The sequence below is a fragment of the Ips typographus genome, linkage group LG1 (genome assembly GCF_016097725.1).
Source record: "Ips typographus isolate SLU linkage group LG1, UJ_Ityp_2.0, whole genome shotgun sequence".
NCBI lineage: Eukaryota > Metazoa > Arthropoda > Insecta > Coleoptera > Curculionidae > Ips > Ips typographus.
In genome coordinates, this window is record NC_138422.1 from 13,809,907 (window position 1) to 13,834,368 (window position 24,462).

Genomic DNA, 24,462 nt, shown 5'->3' on the forward strand with positions numbered 1-24,462 from the left:
ACGTTGACGTTTGTCTAGTCAAGGTTATGTTTTTGTTTGGAATTTCAAAATAATAAGCTTTTGAAATATTTTGACTCTTTTTCTTTATATCCTAGCAGATTTTAAGCTCGTACTCATTATTTTCTGTGATATTGTTAAGGCTGTCCGCGATGCATTCAAATTAACGAAGTGTTTGCAGTAAAAATGGATCCAGTATTTGATGAGCTGGGAATACCACCCAAGTACCTGGCCAGAACCGATAAAGGGGGCAGATATATTTCTTTGGTGCATAAACAGTGGTTAAAGTAAGTTTTGTTTATTTAAATACTCTTGTAAAGGTACACACAACATGTGCTACCGAATATTTGAATAACCCCAGAAATAGTTAGTTAATAAATTGTTACAACCTCTAATTTAAAGTTTTGTCTCTATTTGAGTGTAGGTTCACATAAAAATTAGTTGATCAGCTGCAATAAACAAAATAATTTATATCAGTAAAATGAATTAGTCATATTAGGACAAATCTATTTTGTGTTTTGAAATACCACCTTAAAAATGAGAGAATATCCACTGTACTTACAACTTCCACATACAAATAGAACTAACATTAGGCTAAAAAATTAGTAGATTTAAGGTTGCTTGAAATGTGTGTCACATTTTTTTAAATAAAAAAAATGGGGATAAATGTTGATAGGTTCTGCACTGTTATGAGGCATAATTTAGTTGCTGTTTGCTGATGAGAACAATTTTAACTATAATATTGGGAAAGAAACCAATCCAAGAAAGAAAAAGTTAAATTGTTGTCAATTAACCAATTTTTTGAAATAGTTTTTCAACATAAAAATGTGTTGTTTAGTTTAATATCTCTGGGCATCTTTGGTTAATAAATAGTGACTCAAGCAGTGGAAAGACACACTACATATTTCTTGTGTAGAAACATCCATCATCACAAAAAAATTAAAAATGTTTTATTTAAATAAGTAAAAAGGTTTTTTCCTTAAGATGTCGTAGCGCTAAGAAACAACTCTGTAAATAATGTATACTAGCCAAGTGCTAAAATAAATATGTTTTATTTATTTATTTATTTATTATCAGGAGCAGGCAAGTGACAAAAAAACTCATCAGACACTCAGACATTGTCCAAACTTTAATTTAAGGGTAATAAACTTGGTAATAAACCTGCTATGGAGAGGAAAAAAGAAGACAAACCCTACATGCTAGTTAATACAGAATTAATTGTTTATGGTGAAGTTAAATCATGGTGTTAATTAAACAGTTAAACACTATAGTTTTTGTTTGAAAATGCTCTTAAAGAGAGGTAATTAATAAGTTAGTTTAAACCTTCTAGAAACTAGACTGAAAGTATTTTCTGTTCCATACACCATTGAACATTTTTTTACTCTTGGTTTTAGAAGGTTTGTAGTAACTTATTTCTTCATTTTAGAGCCCTTTCTGGCAGAAACCATGGCTTAGTTATTGGGTATTTATTATTAATTAATTGTATATTGTTATTGTGTCTGGAAGCAGAAAGCATGCTACTTATTTTATAACCTGTATAAATAATTAGTCGATTTCATACTGGAATAGCCTTGCATGTTGCTTTTCAAAACAAATTTCAGTTTTTTGCCGATTTTTCAAGAAACATTTTTTACTGCTAAAGTGTGGTATTTTAGGAATTTCTTTTACCATAAGGAAAACAAATAATCGTTTTTGCTATCATCAGGATGTTGCGTGAGGCTGTGCAATAGAAAAGTGAGGAATTGGTGAAATTGATTTTGCCTTTAGCCCGCCTATTTACCAGATATAGCCACTGCAAACTTTTTTTTGTTTTACAAACTCAAATAACATTTAAAAAGCCAAGTTTCCTAGAACCGCTAAAGAAGAATCACTGGAAGAGTCAGACACTTTCATCAGTGGAAACAATGTTGAGAGAAGAAGAACATTTTTTTTACCTTTGTCTTGGAATTTTTTAATCACGGCTTGAATTGTGACTTGTTTCACTCTGTATAGTAGTTTTTACATCGGCAGAAAGTTATAGTAAATCAATATAAACAAACACAATTTTTGTTTGTTTTAGATCTTTGTTCAAGCATCATCAACTGGTGGAATTTATAGAAAAACCGCGTCTGGATCACTGGCAAATCTCAGAAGATCCAGTTTCACCGTGGATGAAAATATTTGTGTCCGTTTACAAGAAAAAAGATTTAAAAGTGGTTCCTCTACCTAGAATAAGGCCTAACGCAACCAACGATGAGACACCGCTACTCTTTCCACAGTTGATGCAATACATTTCACAAAGCAACCTGAAGAATCTGTGGAAAGAGGCGTATAAAAAGTACGGAATTAATTCAGATAGTTCTAAGGAAACACATGTAAGCTTTACGTTTTTACAATAACACTGTTATTAATCAATAGTATTCATTAGGTAACTTTAATAGATTATAACGACGCCCTTAGGCAGATCGTTTTAAGGATGTATGGGTGTTTGATTGTAAATACTATGGACCCATCTTTAAATATGGACAGTTCAAAGGATTTTAATGTCCATTTGAACATTTTACCTGTATTTTGTGCTGTGGAAACATTGAATGCAATATTTCTTTTACACATTCCGTATTTAGAACATAATTTGTTTGACTGTGTTACTTTTAGCCCTGCTTTATTAGGTAAAACTGGTCCAAACTTTCACTTATTTCACACTAATTAAGTAAACTTTTTTTTTCAGATAAGTGTTACTCTAAACCTCTTTTTATAATATATCAACTGATTCAAGTTTTAAAATCGCTTCATGATCGAAGTTTAACTTTAGGCGAAATTACTCTAAAAGATATTTTTTTGACTGAAGATTTGTGGATTTACGTTTTTCCTCAAATAGATTCCAATTTGTACGTACAGGATTTTGCTATTTCTGAAATTGTTCCACATCATTCCAATAATAGAGACTGTAGGTGAGTTTTTAGATTTTGTAGGGTTAATTTTTTTCTTGGGTTTTTTAAATTTTGGGTTTTAGGAAATTTGGACATCAATTTGATGTCAACACTATGAAGTGTAGATATTGCGGTATACGGACTTTTGATAAAGTTCACATTAGTAATGGAACTTTAGAGGAGTTGTGCCAATTGTGGATTGATCGAAAAATTTCTAATTTTACGTACATATCTGCTCTAAATAAGTTTTCTGGTAGGTTCAGTTTTCTTCTAATAATAAAAGTAGACAAAATATGTACAATATTCTTATTTTGCAATTTTTTGCGAAATGAAAAATGAAAAAAAAGGTTGAAGTGTAAAAATTCTGTGTTACGTGAGACAAGAACTGTTTTATTGACGTTTTCTGGCGCTTGTTGTTGATGTATTTATCAAACACCTGTATAGCAAAACTAAGAGTACTTTAGTACAAAACTGAAGTATTGCGCTTTTCTAATAAAACACCCTGTAAAATGTGGTTCTCGGAATTCTTTTAACTTTTAAAGAACTTTAAATAGAACATTTTACTTGACCCACTCAGTATAAATGGTACAACTTGATGAAGCTATACATCTTTTAGGGAGGAAATTGGGTGATCCAAACTGTCATTATGTGTTTCCCTGGGTCACCGATTTTGCCTCTAGGTGTGGCAAAAACTGGAGAGACTTGAAAAAGTCCAAATATCGACTCAATAAAGGCGACCGTCAATTAGATTTAACTTACGACCACTCTCAAACGCAGGTGAGGTTTCAACTATAATACGAGTTGAGTTGACTAAATCTAACTCAAATTTACTTATTGGAGGTTCCTCATCATGTGTCAGATGTTCTGTCTTCTATCACATACTACGTTTACATGGCACGTCGCACACCAAAGTCAGTATTATGCAAAAATGTGAGAACTATTTGGGTGCCTGCAGAATATCCTAGTTCAATTCAAAGAATGCAAGAATGGACTCCAGATGAATGTATTCCAGAGTTTTTTACCGGTACTTCTATTAAATCTTCTGTTTGAACTGTTTGTATAGGGTCCATATTATAGATCCGTCAGTGTTTAGAAGCATACACGACGATCTTGACGATCTGGAAGTACCGTCTTGGGCTTCAAGCCCGGAGGATTTTATTGAAAAACACCGGGAAATACTGGAAAGTGATCACGTTTCTGAAAGACTCCACCACTGGATTGATCTGACTTTTGGTTACAAATTGTCCGGATCAGCAGCAATAAAATCCAAAAACGTTTGTCTACATCTGGCAGATGATCACAGCAATCTCACCAAATCAGGTTGCAATCATCCTCATCAATTTTACCCAGTTATATGCAATATTTTTCGTTTTTACAGGAATAGTACAACTTTTTGCTCAACCACATCCCCCGAAAGCAATAATATCGCCATATTGGGGTAAAACACCCCCTAAACAAACTAGCTTGACTACCTCTAAACAAAGATCAAGAGACAGAAGCAATCCTTCTAGCAATACTGTTGTTGAATCATTGAATAAAAGCGATGAAGACGTACGACACTTAAACAATTTTAATTGTTATTCTTAAAGATAATATTTCGTAGGATGGATTGGAAGCAAATGCTTCATCAAATACTAGCTGGTCGCCTTTGGGACTTTCTAAAATTTTATCAAGAAGTAGGTCTTCTTTACATGAAGAAACCAGTAAGTATTATTTGGATTTTTTCTATATTTTGTTTATAATAATACTTATGTCACACCCGTATTTAAATAACCAATAAGTTGGATTACTTCTTTTTTTGTAATTGCAAAAACTTATATGAATAAGATGTAAAATTACTATTGTGGTATGGCCCAGTTCATTTATAGTGTTTTTGAAATAAACCAACATTACACTCAGAATGCAGAAATTTTAGATTATAATTTAAATATTTTCATATTAATAAAGTATAATTTTATTAATTTTATATAATTTTATTATATATTTATCGTACAAAAAAGAAGTATAAGAAAGCTCAGAAAAACCAAATCATATTTCTACAGTTTTTTCTTGATTACAAGTTAGTAAATTAGAAGCTTTTAAAGTTCTTAAAAAACTCAAATCGTTCATCTTGAACTGAACTCATGCAACAAAAACAACGCAACAAACGTACTAATTTAGTATGTTTCCATGCAATTGAAGGCGTTTTTAAAACGATCTCAAAATTGAAATTTGTTACAGTTTCTATGCTAATTTTCAAATCGTTTTCAATTCCGTTTTGAAACTAGATTGACAAAACCCAGAAACGATTGAGATGTGTCATTTGAGTTCCGATGCACTTCTTTCTTCATATTAGCCAAGAGTGTCCACCCCACAAACTGGATGATGGTCTGGCATTCAATATTTCATCAAGCATGGCAAAATAGTTACACTCTGAACGGACTTCTCCACTTGTCCCATTTGTACGCATCACTTTATAATACATGCACTTCAAAGCTTTCCATTTATTTTTAATTTGCAAAACGTTCTTAGTAGTTACACCTTTTTTTACTAATTCTTCATAAACTAATTGGTAAATTTCTCCATTTTTATACTTCTTGCTATCAGAATAATACTGATTGATGTTTTGTGTTTGGAAAGTTTCCAGTAGAAGTTTTACTTCTTTGTCCAGCCAAACATTTCTGGTAGCCATGATAAGGTAAAATGTAATTATTGCTTACTTTATTAGTAACAACAATTAATGAAATTAGAAACAATTCAAATGATAAAATTTTTGATTATGTTCTCTAACTTAAAAGAAGTGAAAAATAACATTTACACGTTGACAATACACAATTGCGACGTATTTTCTCGATTTCAAATTTGTTTTCATTTTTAAGGTGTTTCCCTGATATTTCAATCTCGATACGATCCCAAAAATCGGTGAATCGACCTTGAAGTGAAATAAGATTGAAACCGAATTGAAAACGGGTTTACAAGGCAAAATTCAAAACTCAAAACGTTTTGAGAACGTTTTTAATTTGCATGGAAACGTAGTAATTATTAAACATATACAGGCTGTCCAAAAATTCACCATTTTTGATCAGAAAGTATGACTTGACCAGCAGTGACAGGGTTTGCCCTGTTTTATGTCTATATACTGAGTAAATTAGATGCAAAATTTTCGTAACTTTTACCGTTTCCGAGATATTCAACTTTTACGACTTTTCTTGGAACTTGAATACAATAAATTTGAATGAAATTGAATTTTTGTTATTTTTTGGGTCTCAGGGACCGTAAAAAACTCAAAATGTTCGTAACGTGCAAATGCAATTCAGGTGCAAAAAGGTATTCTGAACATTTTTGGTCTCTTGTAAAAACTCTAACCGTTACCGAGATATTTGATTTTTTGACTCTTTTTTGAGAAATTGAAATGAATCCAAAAAGTTCCACGTCTCGTTTATTTTTCGGTTTTCAACGACCGCAAAAAACTGAAAGTATTTGCCATAAAACGCTCTTTATTTATGTTTCTCTAGGCCAATTTTACCTTTTATTTCTAAAACTTTAAAATTTAGGCCAACCGGTGCAATAATAGTCATAACATTGCATTTTACAGCAAAGCAAAACCGAAGTCCAAGCGCAACGAGAAGCGCAAGTGTAGGACCAAAAAATCCTACTTTTACCTCTCACGTAACTACAAAGTTAAAATACAATCTTCCTCCAGCTTTAATAGGCTCAAACTCAGGTAAACTAAACCTTAATAAACAAGTTATTTTACACGCAAAATCAATTTTAGGATCAATTTGTCTTCCAAAAGATTATAAACCCGAGGGCGTTTTGGAAAACTTGGAAAAGCGGGAATTTTTTATTTCCAAAACTTTCCACACCGAGAGCGGAAAACGTCTGCAAGGTTTTTCGGACACCAAACCAAAAAGTGAAAAACCCGATAATTGTTTGGTGCAGAACGCCTTTACTAATTTTATTTACTCCGAGAATTTTGATGAGAGTTGTCGAGTAAGTATTTTGGTTAGTTGATGTAGTTTTAGTAAATCGATTTTAAGGTTGCTAGAAATCGAACAACTAAATCTTACACATTTCCCATGGATAATTTTAATACGGAACACCATCAAGAGTTTCAGCCTAGTTTTGTTAAACGAAAATCGTCCAATGTTCAGTACAACTACTCGGAAATTATATCGTCCAGACGTGTTAAAGAACTACAAGTTTTAGGTAATTTATAGTATAAGACACATCAAAATATTGTGGAAAGAAGCAAATTTAGACCTTTTTTAAAACCTCCATAATGTTTTACTTATAACCGTATTTTTTATTATACAGGGTTATTTACGTGTCGAATAACGTGAATAATTCTGTAAAATTTACTTTTTTCGCCAACCACGGTGGTTATCAACTTTACACTGCTTCGTTTGGCCAAATTATATTTTTGGTAATTTTAAAAATAAGCGAAACTTTCTTGTTTCATACATTATTTTGATGTGCATAGAACTGTTGATTTAAATAAGCAAAACTGTCTTGTTTAGGTTGTCTTGTAGTGGAAATCTTCTTGGCAAAACAACTCCGAGCCCTAGGTTCCACCTCCTCTAACCCACCTTTCACTCAACGTCTCAAATCTTGCCTTATCGCGGTTCAGAGCTGCCAAAACGAGATTCCTTCTTGCGTCCTGAACATAATAAATCTTCTGCTCCAACCGCAAATCCATGATTTAAAAAATTTCAATTACCCTGCAGTAACTGACTTGGGGTTGCCGCCTCCTAGTGCTCATTTACTACTAGAACCGTTACTCCATTGTGTAATTCCTTTCCCCAAACCGTTCCAGAGCCTTTATAAAATAATTGCCGAGTTGAAGGAGTTCAAAAACGTTGCCTACGAGCTGGAGGTTTTGTATCATTTTGATTGTGACGGTACTTTGTGCGAGGAATATGAAACTGTTGAAAGGTTGTAATTTTTTTATATATACAGGGTGCCAGAAATTTGTGTGTAAGTATGGGAATCTTGAATATGGTAAGATATACAGAGTTGGTTAAATTATGGTAAAATTCGTGGTCTTAATATTTCAGAAAATTTTATTACTTCAGAAGATATCCATGCATCAGGTTATTAAACTCCAAGTTGCGCAATTTTACCATAATTTAACAAAATTTAGTTACCGTTTTCAAGATCCCTATACTTATACACGAATTTGTGGTACCCTGTAGACTCAAAGTAACAGTGACAAATATCTAGAACAAAAATACTGTTTGCGCAAAACATTGCGGAATGCAAAGTTAAGGCGTGCGCCAAACATTTGGAACATTTTTTCGAGTCTATCAACATCAACGCCGACGCGGAAATCATCGACATTTTGGTGCCCCACGTTAAAGACTTGATAGAAGATCCGCCCAGTTCTGTGCTGGCCGCTTGGTATTTGTTCGATCCGGTTTCGAAAGTTTTAGGCCCGAAAAGGTCGACTCAGGAACTGTTGGAGCCGATTTTGAAACTGTACGAGAACGAGCCTTCGGAGACTTATCTGCCTTATAATGGAAAAATTGCGAAAATTTACCATCACAGTTTTTTGTTAAGACTGATCGTTCGGCTTGGTTTGAAGTGCTTTTTAGAACATTTTGTCACGCCTTTAGTTGAAGCAGTTGGAGGTAAGTTCACTATTTTTTTCCTGTGAAATATTTACATGGCAAAATGTAGTCATGATTTGATAAGCTATTTGAAAAAAAAAAATGCTTTTTGACATTATGCAATGTGTACAGTAAGCACATTATTAAACTGTGACATTCTTTAGAAAGAAAACTTAATTGTCATTAGAAAAAAGTGTCTGGTTTCACTGCTATTGATGGTCAACGTTCTACCTCCTTAATGTATAATACAGTTAAATCTTTACTTCAGTATCCACAATCATTATTACTTAAAATGGTGTATTACAGGATATAAGGATTATGACAAATCGGATCTCACATTGCACACTCACAACGAAAAAATCCACAAAAAAACATCGCATTTAAAAAACATGGACAATAACGAGTTTTCCGTCAACGAATCAAGTCCCTCATTTGATAAACCTGTAAAAATGTGCAATGTAGGCTCGTTCGATCAGACTGTTAGTAAAATGAAGAAATCTTCGAATTAGGTAAAATACCCTAACACTGATTGATAACACTTGATAATTTTAATTGTTGATGACAATTTTTTTAACTAGATGAAGAGAAAGAATCAGAAAATCAAATGAAAAGCTTGATAGAACACTTGGAATTGAACATTGCATCCGACTTGCCTTTTAACGCGTCAGCCGCTGAAGAAGCGTTAGATGCAACCCTGGCCGAAAACATTGAACAATTAAAGAGTTTAGAGGTAAGCATTTCTTATTATTAGCACTATGGAAACTGAAGTTAATGGGATTCGAGGAGTTGAACTTGGACTTGCAAGACGATGCTGAAGAGGGCACCTCAGGGATTGCATCTCCCACCATTCCAATTCCGGCTAGTCGACATGTCAATCTTACCAACATTAGTAAGTTGATGAAAAGTGTTTTTTTACTACTGTTTAATAATCTTCTTAACTTAGCGAATTTTTCCTAAACCTTGATTTACCTTTCTATTATATTGTAACATCATCGCAATTTACCTTGATTTTTACAATAGCCGTGAAACTGTCTCTGATACCAAATTGAACAATGGCAGCTGACAGCAAATAATATTTTAATTTTTTCGTGTGAATACTTGCCATAGATAGTCGTAGAAAAAGATCACTCAATGATTTACAAACTTTATCTTCGTGAGTAATGGCTATCATTACATGCTCGTTGAATCATACAGTGCGGTTTTTTTAACGCGCAACATAGGATTTTACGTGTTAAATTTTTAAGCCCATGTTAGACCATTTTATTTTGGAACTGCAAGTCTATAACTTGACGGGTGTGTCTTTAGTACCCTGAAGCTTAAGTAAGTCTACCAATTTGGTCTAAAAAGTGATTAAAAACTGGAAAAAAAATCATTTTTTTTCGAAAAGATTTTATCGTTCCATACACCCTGTATGCATTGTTGTTCCTTGTTGTTTTTATACTGGCAGGGCAGGTAGCAGGTAAAGTGACATATTTTGACTGCATCACGACCCGACATCTTTTGAACGTCAAAAGGGCATTTTATGATTGTTTGGAATACTGTTTGACTTCAAACGGATGTCACTTTGAACAATTCACTTATAAAAATACTTCTTTTTGTTCTTAACTTTCTTGATATAAAGTTAATGATCACCCTGTTTTACTTTCTACGCCAAATTTTACCTGCTACCTGCCGTGCCAGTATCAAAAACAACAAAGAACAACAATGCATACAGGGAGTACGAAACAATAAAACCTTTTCAAAAGAAGATGATTTTTTGCAAGCTTTTTAACACTTTTTAGGCCGAATTGGTAAACTTACTTAAGGTTCAGGGTACGAAACAGCCACTCGTCAAGTTTTATACTTGTAGTTCCAAAATAACATGGTCTAACATGGGCTTAAAAATTTAACACGTGAAATCCTATGTTGCGCGTTAAAAAAACGCACTGTATACTATCATGTTGTAATCTTTGGAGTTGTATATTATTAGGTTGTGAGGTTGGTAGTAGAAAGTCCGAGACTGACAGCATTTTAGAGAAAAAGTCGTTGACGTCTCAGAGCGATTCTGACACAAGCGATCAGAGACGCTCATCGTCAGTAGGTTCTTTCACTAGACTTCCGCTAAAAAATAAGAGAACTGAACCGAAAATTTCCGATATGAGTTCAGATTCGATTATTTGGCTTTCGCATCGGTAAGATGTTCTAGTCATTCTGAGTGTGTTACTATAACTTTAATCTTTAAGATTGGGACCGGTGCTAATGGCTAAATTTCTATCCCGCAATCTTCTTAAAATGTTAACTCTTTGTTATGTCGGCAAGGAAAATTTGTTGTTTATCGGTGGAGGTGACGAAAGCAGTCCGAAGGATCGTTCTATAAGTGTTACTTCAAGCAAAGTGATTGGTGATGAAAACGCTTGTAAGGTGCTCGATTGTCTTGCCAGCATAGCTGGTTAGTATTGTCAATTTTATAACAACAAAAATTTAAAAAATACATTTTTAGCTCTTTACGGAGAAAAGCTGATTTTATTCCAGTACCTACCGCACATGACAGAACTTTTAGCTTTGTGCAAGAAAAAACTGACTCAAACTCTGGAAGGCGGTCTTATTTCTTGCCTGGCCTTGCTCAAGCACATTATTCCTTATTTGAGTGATGCCACCTTAATGGATCAATTGCAGGTGATTATAATATATGCAAGTCAAATTAACTGCATAATCAAAACAGTTAAGCTGGGTTCAATGAGTCCGAGTTGGTTAAAATCTAAATACAACAAAATTTGCAGCAATATCACTTTTTTAGATTTAAGATTTCAGTTACAACAACATTAACTTAATTTTCATGTTTTTTCCCGAAAGTTTCAGATTTACAAATTCTTGATTTGAAGCAATCGTTTTGATCTCAAACTATGTGAAATTTTCGTTTAAAACCTTGATTATAATTATTCAGTTTATTTGGCTTATACCCGTATCATTCCTTCAGGATATTCTGTCAGGGATACTACATCCTACAGTTAGACTACTAGGCTCAACTAAATACCTATTTCCTAGCGGATCCCTAGCTAGGAATGTTCTAGCTCGAAAGTACGTTGATACTTTGTATGTGTTGGCGGTTAGAATGGGCTCAGACATGACCAGAAAATATCTAGCTGTACCGGCTTTGCAGAGGTTTTTCTATGTTTATGACAAAGTCTTTGTGAACGGTGACAAAGTGGTGAGATTGCGCACTGACTACACTTAATTATATTTAAATAATTTTACTTTAAGACGTCAGAGATTCCAGTGACGTCAATAGACGTTTCAGTGGATTTTACTATGGGCGGAAGGCCAATTCCTGTACCTGTAAGGTTGAAAGACTCCGAGTCGCTGGATAGTCTATCACCACCTGTTAATAAGGCTTTAATAGGTAACAAACTTCACTACTTTATTCTAACTCCTTTAATGTTTAAATGAACAGAAGACGAAGAAAACATACAAGCTCTTGCCATTGAAGAACTGAAGCAAGTATTCACGGCAGAGCTGGCGTATATGACGTATTTGCCTTTTCTCAAACATATCGGCGTCAATTCCATGGACGTATCATTGAAAAATCATTCGAAAATTCGGGAATTGTGTCAGGAATGGGAACAGGAAATGTTGACTTCCAGGCAGACTCGAGCCAAGATGAATACTATGGCCGAGTTTGGCGGAATTAGCAAGTCTGTACCGACCTCCGGCAGCATAGGAAGCAATATCAACGTTATAGGTAAGTTGACCGTTTTTATTTGGTTCTAAGTGGTTGTAAATTCTGAACATTTTTTGGTCTCTTGCAAACTTTTCGTAACGCTAATCGTTTTCAAGATATTCGATTTTTGTTACTTCTGTTTTGAAAATTGCCTTTTGGAAATTTCGTATCCTCTATTTTGGGATTCCAGCGATCGTAAAACCTGCACCTTCACTTAGTGCTAACCGCAACTTGATTGGACATATAGAACAATTAAATTTGAAACTAACGCTCTACCAGTTTTGACCGCGTTTACCCAGTTTTAAGTGGATGTAACCCTAGTCCACTTAATGCAGGAAGTCATTCTAAACATTTTAGGCATCCTGTAAAATCTCCGTAACTCTAACTAATATTTCTGTCTGTCTGAACTATCTAGTGAACTTTGCTGAAGAAAATATGTATCGTTATAAGACTGGTCTTGTTTAGGTAATAGGATTGACGTTCAAAGCGAAACGCCTGAAAGTCAGGCAGCAACGGATCTGCTGAGTTTGGTGAGCAACAAAATGGAGAATAGTACTCGACATTTGCGAGGAGACTGGCTTAGTTATTGGGCCCACGAGGTGGGACGTCCAGAAAAAGACACCACGTTCAATTTTAACCAAATCAAGCTGCAAACTTTTACAGGTAAAGAAAAAAATCTCTATAAAACTGATTGACGTATTACTTGGGCCGTATCAAATGTATAAATGTCGTGTTGTAGAAAAATACTCTATATTTAATTATACCTTTGTGGTTAGGTCTTAACTTCTTAAATACTGCTCCACAGAAAAACAAATTAATTGTCTTACGTACATTTAGGACATACCAACAGCGTAAAAAGCATATACATCCTGGACAACGAGAACAGTTTTATGTCAGGATCACGGGACAAAACCATTAAATTGTGGTCGTTGAGGAGTCAAGGCGACGGCACGTCCACATCAAACTGTCAATCCACTTATACACTGCACAAAAAGTCTATTTTATCCTTGACTTTTGTCGACAGTTTACGTCTGGTTTGTAAATAATCAAATTGTCAGGGAGTATTTTGGTGTGAGCGAGCAGTTTTCAGGTTGCTTCTTGCGATAGTACCGTCCACTTATGGGACCCTTTTATGGGGTCCGTTGTCAGCCAATTAGAGTCGCCCAAGTTCTCCCCCGTGAACGTGGTGAAAAGCATTCCATCTCCGTCCAGTCTGATATTTTCGGCTACCACAGAAGGCACTGTCAAAGTGATTGATGCCCGATTGGCCAATTACGTATACGACTTAAAAGTAAGTAATTTTTGTAATTCATTTATTAGCAATTTTTTATATTGTGCCTTGGTCTACTAATCCTTTAAAGTAATTTCTACCTAATGAACAGGTTATAATCAGAAAGTTGAATTCACTTGTTCTGTTATTAACATTCACACATTGCAAAGTTGTAACATTACACTAACAGACAGAGATGGAAAATTAGTACAAAAATTAAGTTTGCCATGAATTTTGTCGCGGCGTTGTCACGTTGTCACCAGCGCATCTAAACGTGAAATTTCTACCTAATAGGATCGTCTACCATAGTGGAATTTAAGGTTCAAAATGTAAATTTAATATACAGTTTATGCTTCACGATGTGCTGTTAAGTCTTGCTTTTGAAAATTAAATTGTAATATTTTTATAAAATTAAATAAAATGTTAAAGTGAGCTTGACCCCATTCCACGTGACGTATTAGAGACTTTTCAATTCCGTAACGTAGCTGGAGGGCTAGAGTCGGGGGGCAAATTATTGAAAAAAATTGACTTCCCTCAAAAACCGTACGAGCTGATTTAACTTACAGGGTTTTTCAATGAAAAGTAGCCACCCTGAATATCTTCGAAAATAATTTCTCTGTTAAAAAATGCTAAGACACGTCAACAAAGATTGCAAGGGGGACATCTTTTTACGTAGGATTTGAATTTCTGCCATCAGCCCCTTTGCCGCCATAGCCATCCCCACTAAGTTTTCAAATCGCACCTTACCCTGTGTGGCACATCGTTGGAAAGGGTATTTCATAAGGAATTAATTGCACTATTTTATTTGTACATTTGCTTTGAATTGAGACCAAAAAAAATAAAAACATTTTTTTTGTTATTTTGGTCAAACTGCTGATAACACTACTGAATACCTGTTTTCCATTCCATGTTTTTGCCTCAGTCGGTCAACTTGTAAGTTCGTTTTGAAGGAACATTGTCAATATGGTTTACACGACTGCCGAAAGAATAGAAATTGTACGTTTTTATTTCAAACATAACGACTGTGCGCGAGCTGCCGCGCGCGCTTTCAATGCAATCCATCCAGATAAATTAATTGGTTATCAGTATGTCTTAAAGTTGATGCAAAAATTCATGGAAACTGGTTCAGTGACAAACAAAAAACATCAACCTGAAAGACAAATTATTAATGAACCAATTGAAGTTGCTGTTTTGGGACACGTTACAATGGATAATAATCAGTCTTTAAATCAAATTTCCCATGTATCGGGTGTTTCGACAAGCAGTGTATGGAGAATTTTAAAAAAACACAATTTTCATCCATAGAAGGTAAAATTGGTTCGGGAATTAAACGAAGATGACTATGATAGAAGACTACAATTTTGTGAAATTATGTCTACTAATCTGACAAACAACGTAAACTTGTTGTACAATATTTGCTTCAGTGATGAGTGTATGTTTTTTTTGAATGGAGAAGTGAACAGGCATAACTGTAGTAACTCAATTTATTTGAAAATTAACTAATTTTCCAACAAGACGGTGCACCTCCACACTATTCACTTCCCGTTCGAGAATATCTGAACAATCTATTTCCTGGAAGATGGATTGGTAGACGTGGTCCCATGGAGTGGCCTGCGAGATCACTCGACCTCACTCCGTTGGACTTTTTTCTATGGGGGCATTTAAAATCTAAAATCTATGCAACACAGCCGGCCAATATTGCAAGTCCTCACAAATGTTCGCGAACTCTTCCAAAGTCGCTTGTATTATTGTATGGAAGTTAACGGAGGTTATTTTGAGCCATTAATTAAATGATAACCGCTATTTGCTATTATTTCTGCAGTTAACAAAAAATAAACACAAAACGTATTTTTTATTTTTTTTGGTCTCAATTCAAAGCAAATGTACAAATAAAATTGTGCAATTAATTCCTTATGAAATACCCTTTCCAATGATGTGCCACACAGGGTATGGTGCCATTTGAAAACTTAGTGGGGGTGGCTATGGCGGCAAAGGGGCTGATGGCAGAAATTCAAATCCTGCGTAAAAAGATATCCCCCTTGCAATCTTTGTTGACGTGTCTTAGCATTTTTTAACAGAGAAATTATTTTGGAAGATATTCAGGGTGGCTACTTTTCATTGAAAAACCCTGTATATGAATTACATATAAATGTAATTGGAATGCTAAACCGCTAAACAAATACCAAATAAAAATAAATGCAGAAACCGGACTAAACAGTAAACACTCATCATTCATCCAGATAAATAGGAATGATTCAATACTCCAATAGCAAAACTATTTAATTAACTCAGTCAATGAATTCAGGTAGGCGTCTGACATCGACAACACTGCCGTGAAGTTTTCGCCTACATTGTATATTATCTTCGGTGTGTGCCGAAAATAGCCAAAAGTACTTATCGGTACTCATGTTTTGTGTGCATTTTTAAATCTAAATATTTATGGGACAGATTACAGTGAATCCATCTGGATTAATCCGTTGTCTTGCCATCGCTCCATCAGGAAACTGGGTAGCAGCGGGTCAGTCTTCCGGAAGTATTACCGTATTGGATACGAGAACTGGTTTAGTGGTTGCCAGTTGGCGGGCTCATGAAGGGGAGGTTTTACAGGTAGGTTTTCTATTGGCGTTTCAAGATAAGAGATACTCCCTCTGGTAATCAGTTTTGAAGACAGTTTTGGGCATTAATTTGTGCTGTCATTTCCCCCAATTGGATAGGAATTTAGCGCAGGTTTCATAAATATGTGTTATATTATTTACAATGTAATTTTAGTTCAACTGGCGCTGCGATCTTAACTTGAAACGCCAATACAAAAAATCAAAGTAATAATGTCTGTTTCCCCAACATCGGCTAAGTTGAGTTTAAGGACAGCTTAGATAAGTTTAGTTTATACTGTGTTATTTTGAACCTGATCTGTTGTCACATTCAAACCTTTAGACTTTAAAATGGACTTAGAAGTGTCGGGAAAACAAGCATAAGAAGAACAGGAAGTCGGGTAAACTCTTAGAATGAATGTTAAATTTTCACTTTCGTGTTTTACAGTCAAGTTTATGAATAGTTTAACTGTAATTACGGTACTAATAATTGTTAAACTAAACTTCTGGCCAATTGAAAGGAAACGCCCGAATTTTTCGAATAAACTCGAGTTAAAATATTCTGGAAACAAAACCAGATACATTCGCATTTATATCTTGTTTTGTTTTTTTAAACGAAAAATTCGGGCGGTTTGCTTTAATTGTCCACTAGTTTATATAATGATTTGTTGCAGCTTGTGGCCGTAAACGAGGAAGTTTTGATATCGAGCAGTTTAGATCAATCTGTAAGCGTCTGGAGTGTGAGTGATGGACGGTTCAAACATCATATGAGGTAAGCGATTTATTTAATTATTTTTGTGGGTTTTGACTAAGCTACCGGATATATTTTAAGGCCCCAAATACCCTTTTTCTGAATTGTTCTTTTTTATGGAGACACTTTGTCGCAAATCATTGGACTATTATTTATTTACATTAATACTCACAAAATAATTAACACTTAAATTCTTAGAGGAGCAACGGAACCCGCTCATTGCCTTTGCGTCTACGATGGTACTGAACTAATAAGCGCTACCACCGCCAACAAAGTTGGAGTACACTCGGAAATCTCTGCAGATTCTTCCTACAGCAGCACCAAGTTGAGAAGTGACGCTTTTAAAGGCCTGCTCACCGCTATGGGGTTGCTTCCTTTGAATCGATTATTGTTACTGGGCGCCGACAACGGTCAAATTAGTTTGTTTTGTTAAAAAGGGTAGACGGTAGATGTTCAAATTAGTAGACTTGATTTTAATCAAAACTTTTAAACTTCTAATTGATATTACGGCAGATGCAAAATAAAATTAGGGAGGTTTTATTACTTTTTACAAAACAAGTAAATTCTCAAAAAGTTAACTGTCCTTTCAGTTAATATAAAGTGTTTATTATCACATTCAGTTCGTTTATATAATTTGGATATGTGTCCGTCACAGTGCAAACGTACGAATTTCTTATTTAGTTTTAACCCCCCAAACATATTCAACTTTTACATTATGTTGTACAAATTATTATCAACACCAAGTATTATAAGTAATTCCCAAAGAAAATTTATTGTATATCTTGTATTGTAGCCGAAAGTTGTTGTGTAGATGACGATCATGTTCTGGTTAACTCTTTTGTGATTTTAGTACTTTTCTGAAATTCCTTATTATTTAAACTAAAGTTGTTTTAAAAATACACTCTAGTTTTGTTGATCAACTTTTATTACCTATTTGTAATTAAATAAATAAATAAATAAATAAATATAAAAAGCAACTTAAAACTTTGCTGTTTGTACTTATAACCACTTACACACCATTATGGCTTTTCTTAAATTTTTTGAGCGACAAATTCTGTTATTGTCTGGATTTAGGACGTGGCTGTAGCATGGATCTGGCAACAGCGGACAGTTTAGACGACACAATGGAAGCTATCTGAGGACTTTTATTCCACATGAATTCCATGGTTTTGTCGTGGTTGTCTGTAGTGTCAATACGCACCTGTATTTGGAAAATTATTTTTCAGCATTAAATTTGAGGTTCGGATTTATGTGTTTTACTTGTTTGGGCTGTAGGACCCTGATGGAATTCAGAGTGGCAGGCCCACCATGAACCAGCTTTAGATTGAGTCTCCCAAACATTTCAGCTGTAGTAGCTGTAGCGCTTCTTAACTCACGTTTACCACTTCTACCCACCTGTAGCAAAGAATAATTTATTTCAAATGGTCAAACTACTAGAGTGCGTCAAAATATAATGACAGAGTCAGCAATATAAACCAATATTTAATAAGTTTCTTCTGAATCGTAAAGCAATTATTCCAACATATTTGGTTTTGTGTCATATTTTTTTGACTTTGGCCACTTAAAAATGACACACCCTGTATTGGACGTAGACTAACCTCCCTTTCCACTCTCAACGTCAAAGGTCCTAAAACGAAATTCGTTTTGACTGTGGTATGATCGGACATCATGTGGACCATAACATCACCGTCCCGTTTCAAGGTGCTCAAACCATACAGAGTGGCCTTAGCTTTCGGTTTGTTTTTATTGTTATTAGCAGTTTGTTTGGTTTTATTTCCATTTTTCTGGGCGTTGGTTGTTGGTTTGTTTTTGTTTGTAGTTTTCTTGTTGGTATTGCTGGTTGTCACCTTTTTCTTGTTGATTTGCCTGATTGGTTGCGCTCTGTTTTCGTTTTTCGCGGTACTGCCAACCTTGGATATCAATACGAATCCTTGTTCGTCCGAGTCTGAGGCTGCTCTGGCTGTTTCCTGTTTTTGGTTGGTTAACCTGCGTTAATTTAAAATAACAAATTTTATTAAGGTAAAAGTTGTTAGGTATTTGGTGAGCAATGAGTTTAATCCCTTTCGAAGAGAAACCCTAAGAATAGTTTTTCAACTCTTTATGAAACTATACGGGAATAGTTTTATGAACTATCTACTTGGATTTTAGGTGGTTTTCGTTTTAGTAACCTTACACCATGATATTTGGAGTCTGTCTGTATCTGTCTGTTTTTGCCTCTATTTTAATCGTTAAAATCACCTTCCGAAATATTTGATGGTTAATTCCGGACATTCTGTTTGTAGTACAGGTGTGGCAATTTCGATTGGCTCTATTGGACCGAAAAACTCACTTTGATCAAGGCACATTTTAAAATTAGTATACAAGTCTAAAACTGTATATTCTAAAAAGAACATCCTGTATACAGGGTGGTCCAGTTTTAAATGTCAATTATTCACCAATGGATAGCCAATCAAAAAATAAGTTGACATGCATTATGTCATTTTCCTGAAGAAACGCTTCCTAAGGAAGACACAGACCTTCAAAATTGTTTAAATGCGTCGATATAGGGGATAGTCTTTATTTTCTACTCTCACTGGATATTATTCAAAATTGACAAAAATGTCTAGTTGGGTTTTTGTAATTTTTACTTTAAGATGGTTCAAAACGATTCAAATCTGGTCATCTGTGAGGTTTACGAGTTAATTTTTGATACTGAAAATAGTCAAAAAACAGGATTTTTGGACTTTTTTTTATTCAATTAAACACTGGTAACAGTCCTAATTTTTGGACTAACTTAATTCTAAAAATTAGTGTTTAAGACTAATATCGTAGCATTTAATGCCACAATGGTTTACTTTCATCAATCAAGAGTCTGAAACTTAACTTTTACTATAAAAAATTGTTTGAAATTCGTTTTTTCAGTGAAATGGCATGTTTAAACCTATGGAAAATGTAAAAATAGTTTTTTAAGTCTCCTATGTCAAAAACTTGGTGAAGATAACCCTAAAACTCGATTTTCCTAGCTGAAAGCAGTTTTAAAGCCCTAAAAATAGTCTAGAGTTCTAAGAAAATGAAAAGCAAAGTAAACAAACCTGAAAAGTTAGTCTTCAAGTCAATTTTTATGAATGTAATGTCAATATCCTGTATTTAAGACTATTTTCAAGACTAAAATATTGAAATGTATTTTAAAATTATGAAAACTTACTTCAAATAGAAATTTTAAACTTTTGATGTCACTTTTCATTGGTTTAAAGTTACTTTTTGGTGTCCATTTTCTAGGTTGAAATGTGTGAATTTGTAGTTTTTCATGACTACCACCTAATTTTCACTACTAAAGTTTTTCAACTTATCTGAAAACCATAACGACTGACTACAAAGACAGTTTTTAAGCCTTTCAAGACAATTTTCACAGTTTCCAAGTCAATTGCCAAGGCTAAAATCTTTCAATTTGTGAAAACTGGTCAAAAGACAATTTTTAAGCCTTTTAAGTCAATTTTCATCTTCAAAGTAAACTTATTGGTTTCTAAGTCAATTTTCAAAACTAAAGTCTTTCAATTTGTCTGGAAACTATGAAAACTGGCTACAAAGACATTTTTTAAGCTTCTTAAGTAAATTTTCACTGTTTTCAAGACAATTTTTAAGTTAAGTTGGGTTGATTTAGGGTCTTTGAACGTAATAACTCAATTATCTCGTAAACGAAGCTTCAAATCAGAATTTTATAAGAGGTACTTATTTTGTCAAATTGGACAAGTAAAGTAAAAAAAACTAAAATTTTTGAAAAATATCCAGTGACGTAAAGAATCAGGCAGAAAAATGAAAACCATCTTCCTGTATCTACGCTACTGGAGAATTTTGGTAAACGTCATTCATAATAAGTATTAATTTCATAAGTGCTTGATCCAAATTTATTTATTTATGACAAAAAACCGATTTTTTAAATTGAAATTTGAAGGACTATATTTTTATTAGGAAGCATTTTTCAGGAAAATGACATAATGCATGTCAACTTATTTTTTAAAGGGCTATGGAATGGTGAAGTATTGACATTTAAAACTGGACCACCCTGTATTATAGCACTTTTTGGTTGTCGTTTTGATTATAACAGAGATCTATTCACCGTTTTCGAAAAAAATGGCAATCAAAAACCGAATTCTTAACAGTTACAGAGTGATTTAATATGATCAATTTGTAGGTAATAAAATTCACTTTTTGGATGGTAGGTAAACTGGAAGAACTTGTAACTGGAGTAATTTTGCTACGTTTAGAAAATTGTATGGCACTGAACCGATTGTCATTTGACAACAATGTTATTCAACTCTAATAATCTTTCTTCGAGAAGAAATTGCTCAGTAATAACTCAGTAATTCAACTTCACTCGTATAATAAGTCAAATAAACATTGTTGAAAATTGCAAAACTAGCAACTTATCAGCAGCCAGACTCAACTATATTTTCCTATATCAAATATCAAACAATTTAAATTGTCTATTTTTTCCGTTGCATTAATGTTCCGTTATATTAATGGATAATTTGAAAGTTCCACACTTGTAATCATTCAATGATAAAACTTACCGTGCCACTTCAAGTTCCCCCATTTTATTCTTGACTTCCGCATCTTTAGCCTTATTACTATCAGGATTGGTCCGACTTTTAGGATTGTTTTTGGCCCTTAAAGTTTTAAGTTGAGACTGTGACAGTAACTTGACTCGAACAGGGTCGTACTGTTTGCCCAGCATCCGGTTGATCCGGTTCAAGACTGCGTCCACGAATCTATTATATTTCGTGATGTAGATTTGGGGCATTTTCGGCTGGCCTTGCAACTCCCCTAAATTGTCCATAGAAACTGGTTAATTAGGCTGACGTGAAATTATAAAATTATGCAAAAATTTGCAGTAGAAAGCCCAGCACTGACCTTATGCGCGGCCGCTGACCGCCGTCCATGTTCGAACCGTTATACTTGTGTATCGAGGATTTAAATATCAAGAAGTGTGATGTTTTATCATCAAAGTACCGTAATTCTTTGGAATTAGCAGCACTCGTTAACTGTATTTTGCAGTGCAAATATTTTGTTACGCAAATTTACAGAATAAGTTCAAACAGTACTTGTTTCTGTTTTGCTTTGAAATGTCTGGAAATTTGGATTTTTCAATTTTATTTGTTGTGTATGTCATCTGATCTGGCCTTTTTAGGTCTGTTTTAATAATTTTATTTCTTGGTTTGTTTGCTCTGCACTATACAGGGTGAAAAACCATAAAAATCTGAGATTTCTAATAATCTGACATCATACGTACTAAAGTTGACACTCATCTAATAATATAATTCAAACAGATAATCGAAAATCACAACTCCAAGTTCGTAAAATTAAGAAAAACAAATAAACATGTTGTCCTTGTGGTATCACTATGATCCAGTCGATTTATTAAGATCAATAGAATTGAAAACCGGTTACTGTCTATTGATAGTTTTAGTGCAAACAGATAATGAAAAAGCATCAGCAAAACTCTAATTTCATTCGGAATCAATATACAGGTCATACTAGCTAAATTATCAAATTTCCAAAACTAATCATTGGGTATCTTCCATAGAGCACATATTAATGTTAGACAACCTGTATATTAGTTTGAAAGTAAGAAACACATTTCAACTATGAAGCATATAAGAACGATTTGAATAACGGTAAAATCGAAACGTGCTCAATAAATAAAAGTAATGATGGAGAAATCGAAAAGTCATCTTCAAACTGCACCGCCGATATCATCAGACAAATTACTAAACAAACTGACTTGTCATGATTTTGATGAGAGAAAGTCGACCGTGACCCTCAAACGAGTATAAAACTTTTAATTTTTTACATTGTGAAGGCATTGACCGTGTTATCACAATAAAGATGTTTTATTCATCATTGTTGCTGTGATACTGAACTTCAAAAAGTGAAATATACGCAAATCAATTACCCTAAAGTGGCTGTCTTAATAACAGTCCATTTGGGAGTTAACAAGGTTACCAGGTGACCCAGAAAAAACCCGGTTTAGTACCGGATTTATGACCAGCATTAATTAGTTTCTACTTGTACGACTCTCCCAATTTGTCAGATTTTGATTTTAGTTGTTTACTTTGAGAGATTTTGGTTTAGTAGTCATGCAGGTATTTGTCAGGTAATCTTTTTATTATTAAAACAAAAAACGATTTTTTTACCCTCATTTTACAATCACTTTAATTGCAAATGAATGTTCCGGGTAATAGGCTGTGTAAGTAGGCATTTGTTGAACAAAACGGCCCGTAAAATTTCCATTTTTAACATACTTTCTGCACTGTTGAACAAGCAATTTTTTACTTACAATCGTGCGTGCACGCTTATCATTTACAGTGGGAAACATATTTGAAACCTATTTTATTTTAAAAATCACACTTATTTTGGGTATACCGCATTGGGCTGAAATGATGTAAACCTAGACAGACAATCACTAAGGTCAACTTGAATACGAATGGTTTAATATGTCACATTCAAGTCTAAACTTACCTTTAGATGTTTTTAAAACTGATTTGAGACTGTTCGGAAAACAGTGACAGCTTTGGTCACACACGTGTGCCAAGCTCATCAATGACATTTTCGAAAATAGCTAACAAAGGTCAGTGCTGTAGGTTAAACTTACATTATTCAACAAAATAATAAAAAAACATATACTCATTCCATTATTCCCTGATCCAAAAAAGACCTCCATGCCACAATATGCTTCACATCTTCTGCCACATACAGCCACAACAAAATCTGCTACGGTTTTTAGTCCACTTTTATGTTAGTCTCAGTCATAGTCAAGTACAAAAGTCATGCTGTTATGCTATTGCCATAACACTGTCACTATTCTAAGTTTTGTGTTTAGAACAAACGAACATCCAAAAGGGCTTATTGCAGTTGATTATTGGAAAAAAAATAATTCAAAGTATTCTGCTGTTTTGTTGAAATTTGATGTAAAAAATGCAATTTAAAAAAAAAACAGAAACAAAAAAATGTTTTGATCCTGAACTTAATAAAACTAATTTTCAATTGATAAATGTTGAATGATAATTCAATTTTTTAATAGTTTTTGAATGTCAATTCTCTAAACACTATAAACATCAAATCATCATATCATTAAAATGGGAGAAAATATGGTCCTTTTTTGCTTAAATACATTTTCAGCAATATATTTCTCAAAAGGAATGTTTTAATATTCAATTTGACTGATGGGTAAAGTTATAATCACAAATAAACTTAACAAAAATTAAGATATCAATTTGAGGTATTTCTAACATTATATCAGCTTTTTGTTAAACTTGATATTCGGAAAATATTTTTCTAAATTACGATATTATAGACACTGTCATTTATATTATAATCTCAGTTTGATAAATCAGCATTTAGTTAGCCTCTTTACTAGCTAAAATACTCAAAAGCCCTCTTGGATATCAATTATTCAATCTCGGGGTCAATAAATTCCTAAAATTGAAAGTTACAATTCTATATTAATTTTTATTGGAAGAAAATTTATATGTATACAGGGTGATTCACGGTTATGATATATTATAAGAACCTAGAGCACTGCTCAATATACATCACCCAAACCGTTCATTACAATTTAATTACAAAAAAAGTTTATTACAATTAAACATTTATAGAAATAAAAAATTTTGGAATTAATTT

At 33.8% G+C, this 24,462-nt stretch overlaps 2 protein-coding genes across 6 annotated transcripts in view; one reads left to right on the plus strand and one right to left on the minus strand.

Moving 5' to 3' along the window:
* The first annotated feature begins 1 nt into the window (after position 1).
* Positions 2–17,702, plus strand: Wdr81 (WD repeat domain 81). Its single transcript, XM_081995908.1, is given in 31 exon segments — positions 2–284; positions 2,057–2,351; positions 2,405–2,645; positions 2,705–2,927; positions 2,990–3,159; positions 3,523–3,683; positions 3,747–3,930; positions 3,984–4,226; positions 4,285–4,457; positions 4,510–4,609; positions 6,481–6,609; positions 6,661–6,878; positions 6,926–7,094; positions 7,406–7,820; positions 8,109–8,515; positions 8,801–8,976; positions 8,979–9,003; positions 9,073–9,224; positions 9,278–9,383; positions 10,464–10,665; positions 10,717–10,922; positions 10,974–11,149; positions 11,451–11,681; positions 11,735–11,873; positions 11,925–12,212; positions 12,657–12,854; positions 13,029–13,225; positions 13,282–13,482; positions 15,910–16,068; positions 16,727–16,824; positions 17,002–17,702. Coding segments are annotated over 31 exon segments (6,018 nt in total). The 5' UTR covers positions 2–183; the 3' UTR covers positions 17,237–17,702.
* An 8-nt stretch (positions 17,703–17,710) lies between these two features.
* Positions 17,711–24,462, minus strand: part of LOC145740329 (uncharacterized) — a 71,288-nt gene continuing 64,536 nt past the window's right edge. For all 5 annotated transcript variants that reach the window (XM_081995827.1, XM_081995830.1, XM_081995829.1 and 2 more), the window contains 4 exons: positions 21,354–21,606; positions 18,402–18,789; positions 18,064–18,198; positions 17,711–18,004 (listed from right to left, as the gene is read on the minus strand). In XM_081995827.1, coding sequence (XP_081851953.1) covers positions 17,861–18,004; positions 18,064–18,198; positions 18,402–18,789; positions 21,354–21,606 — 920 coding nt within the window. In that variant the 3' untranslated portion in view covers positions 17,711–17,860. The remainder of the gene's footprint in view (positions 18,005–18,063; positions 18,199–18,401; positions 18,790–21,353; positions 21,607–24,462) is intronic.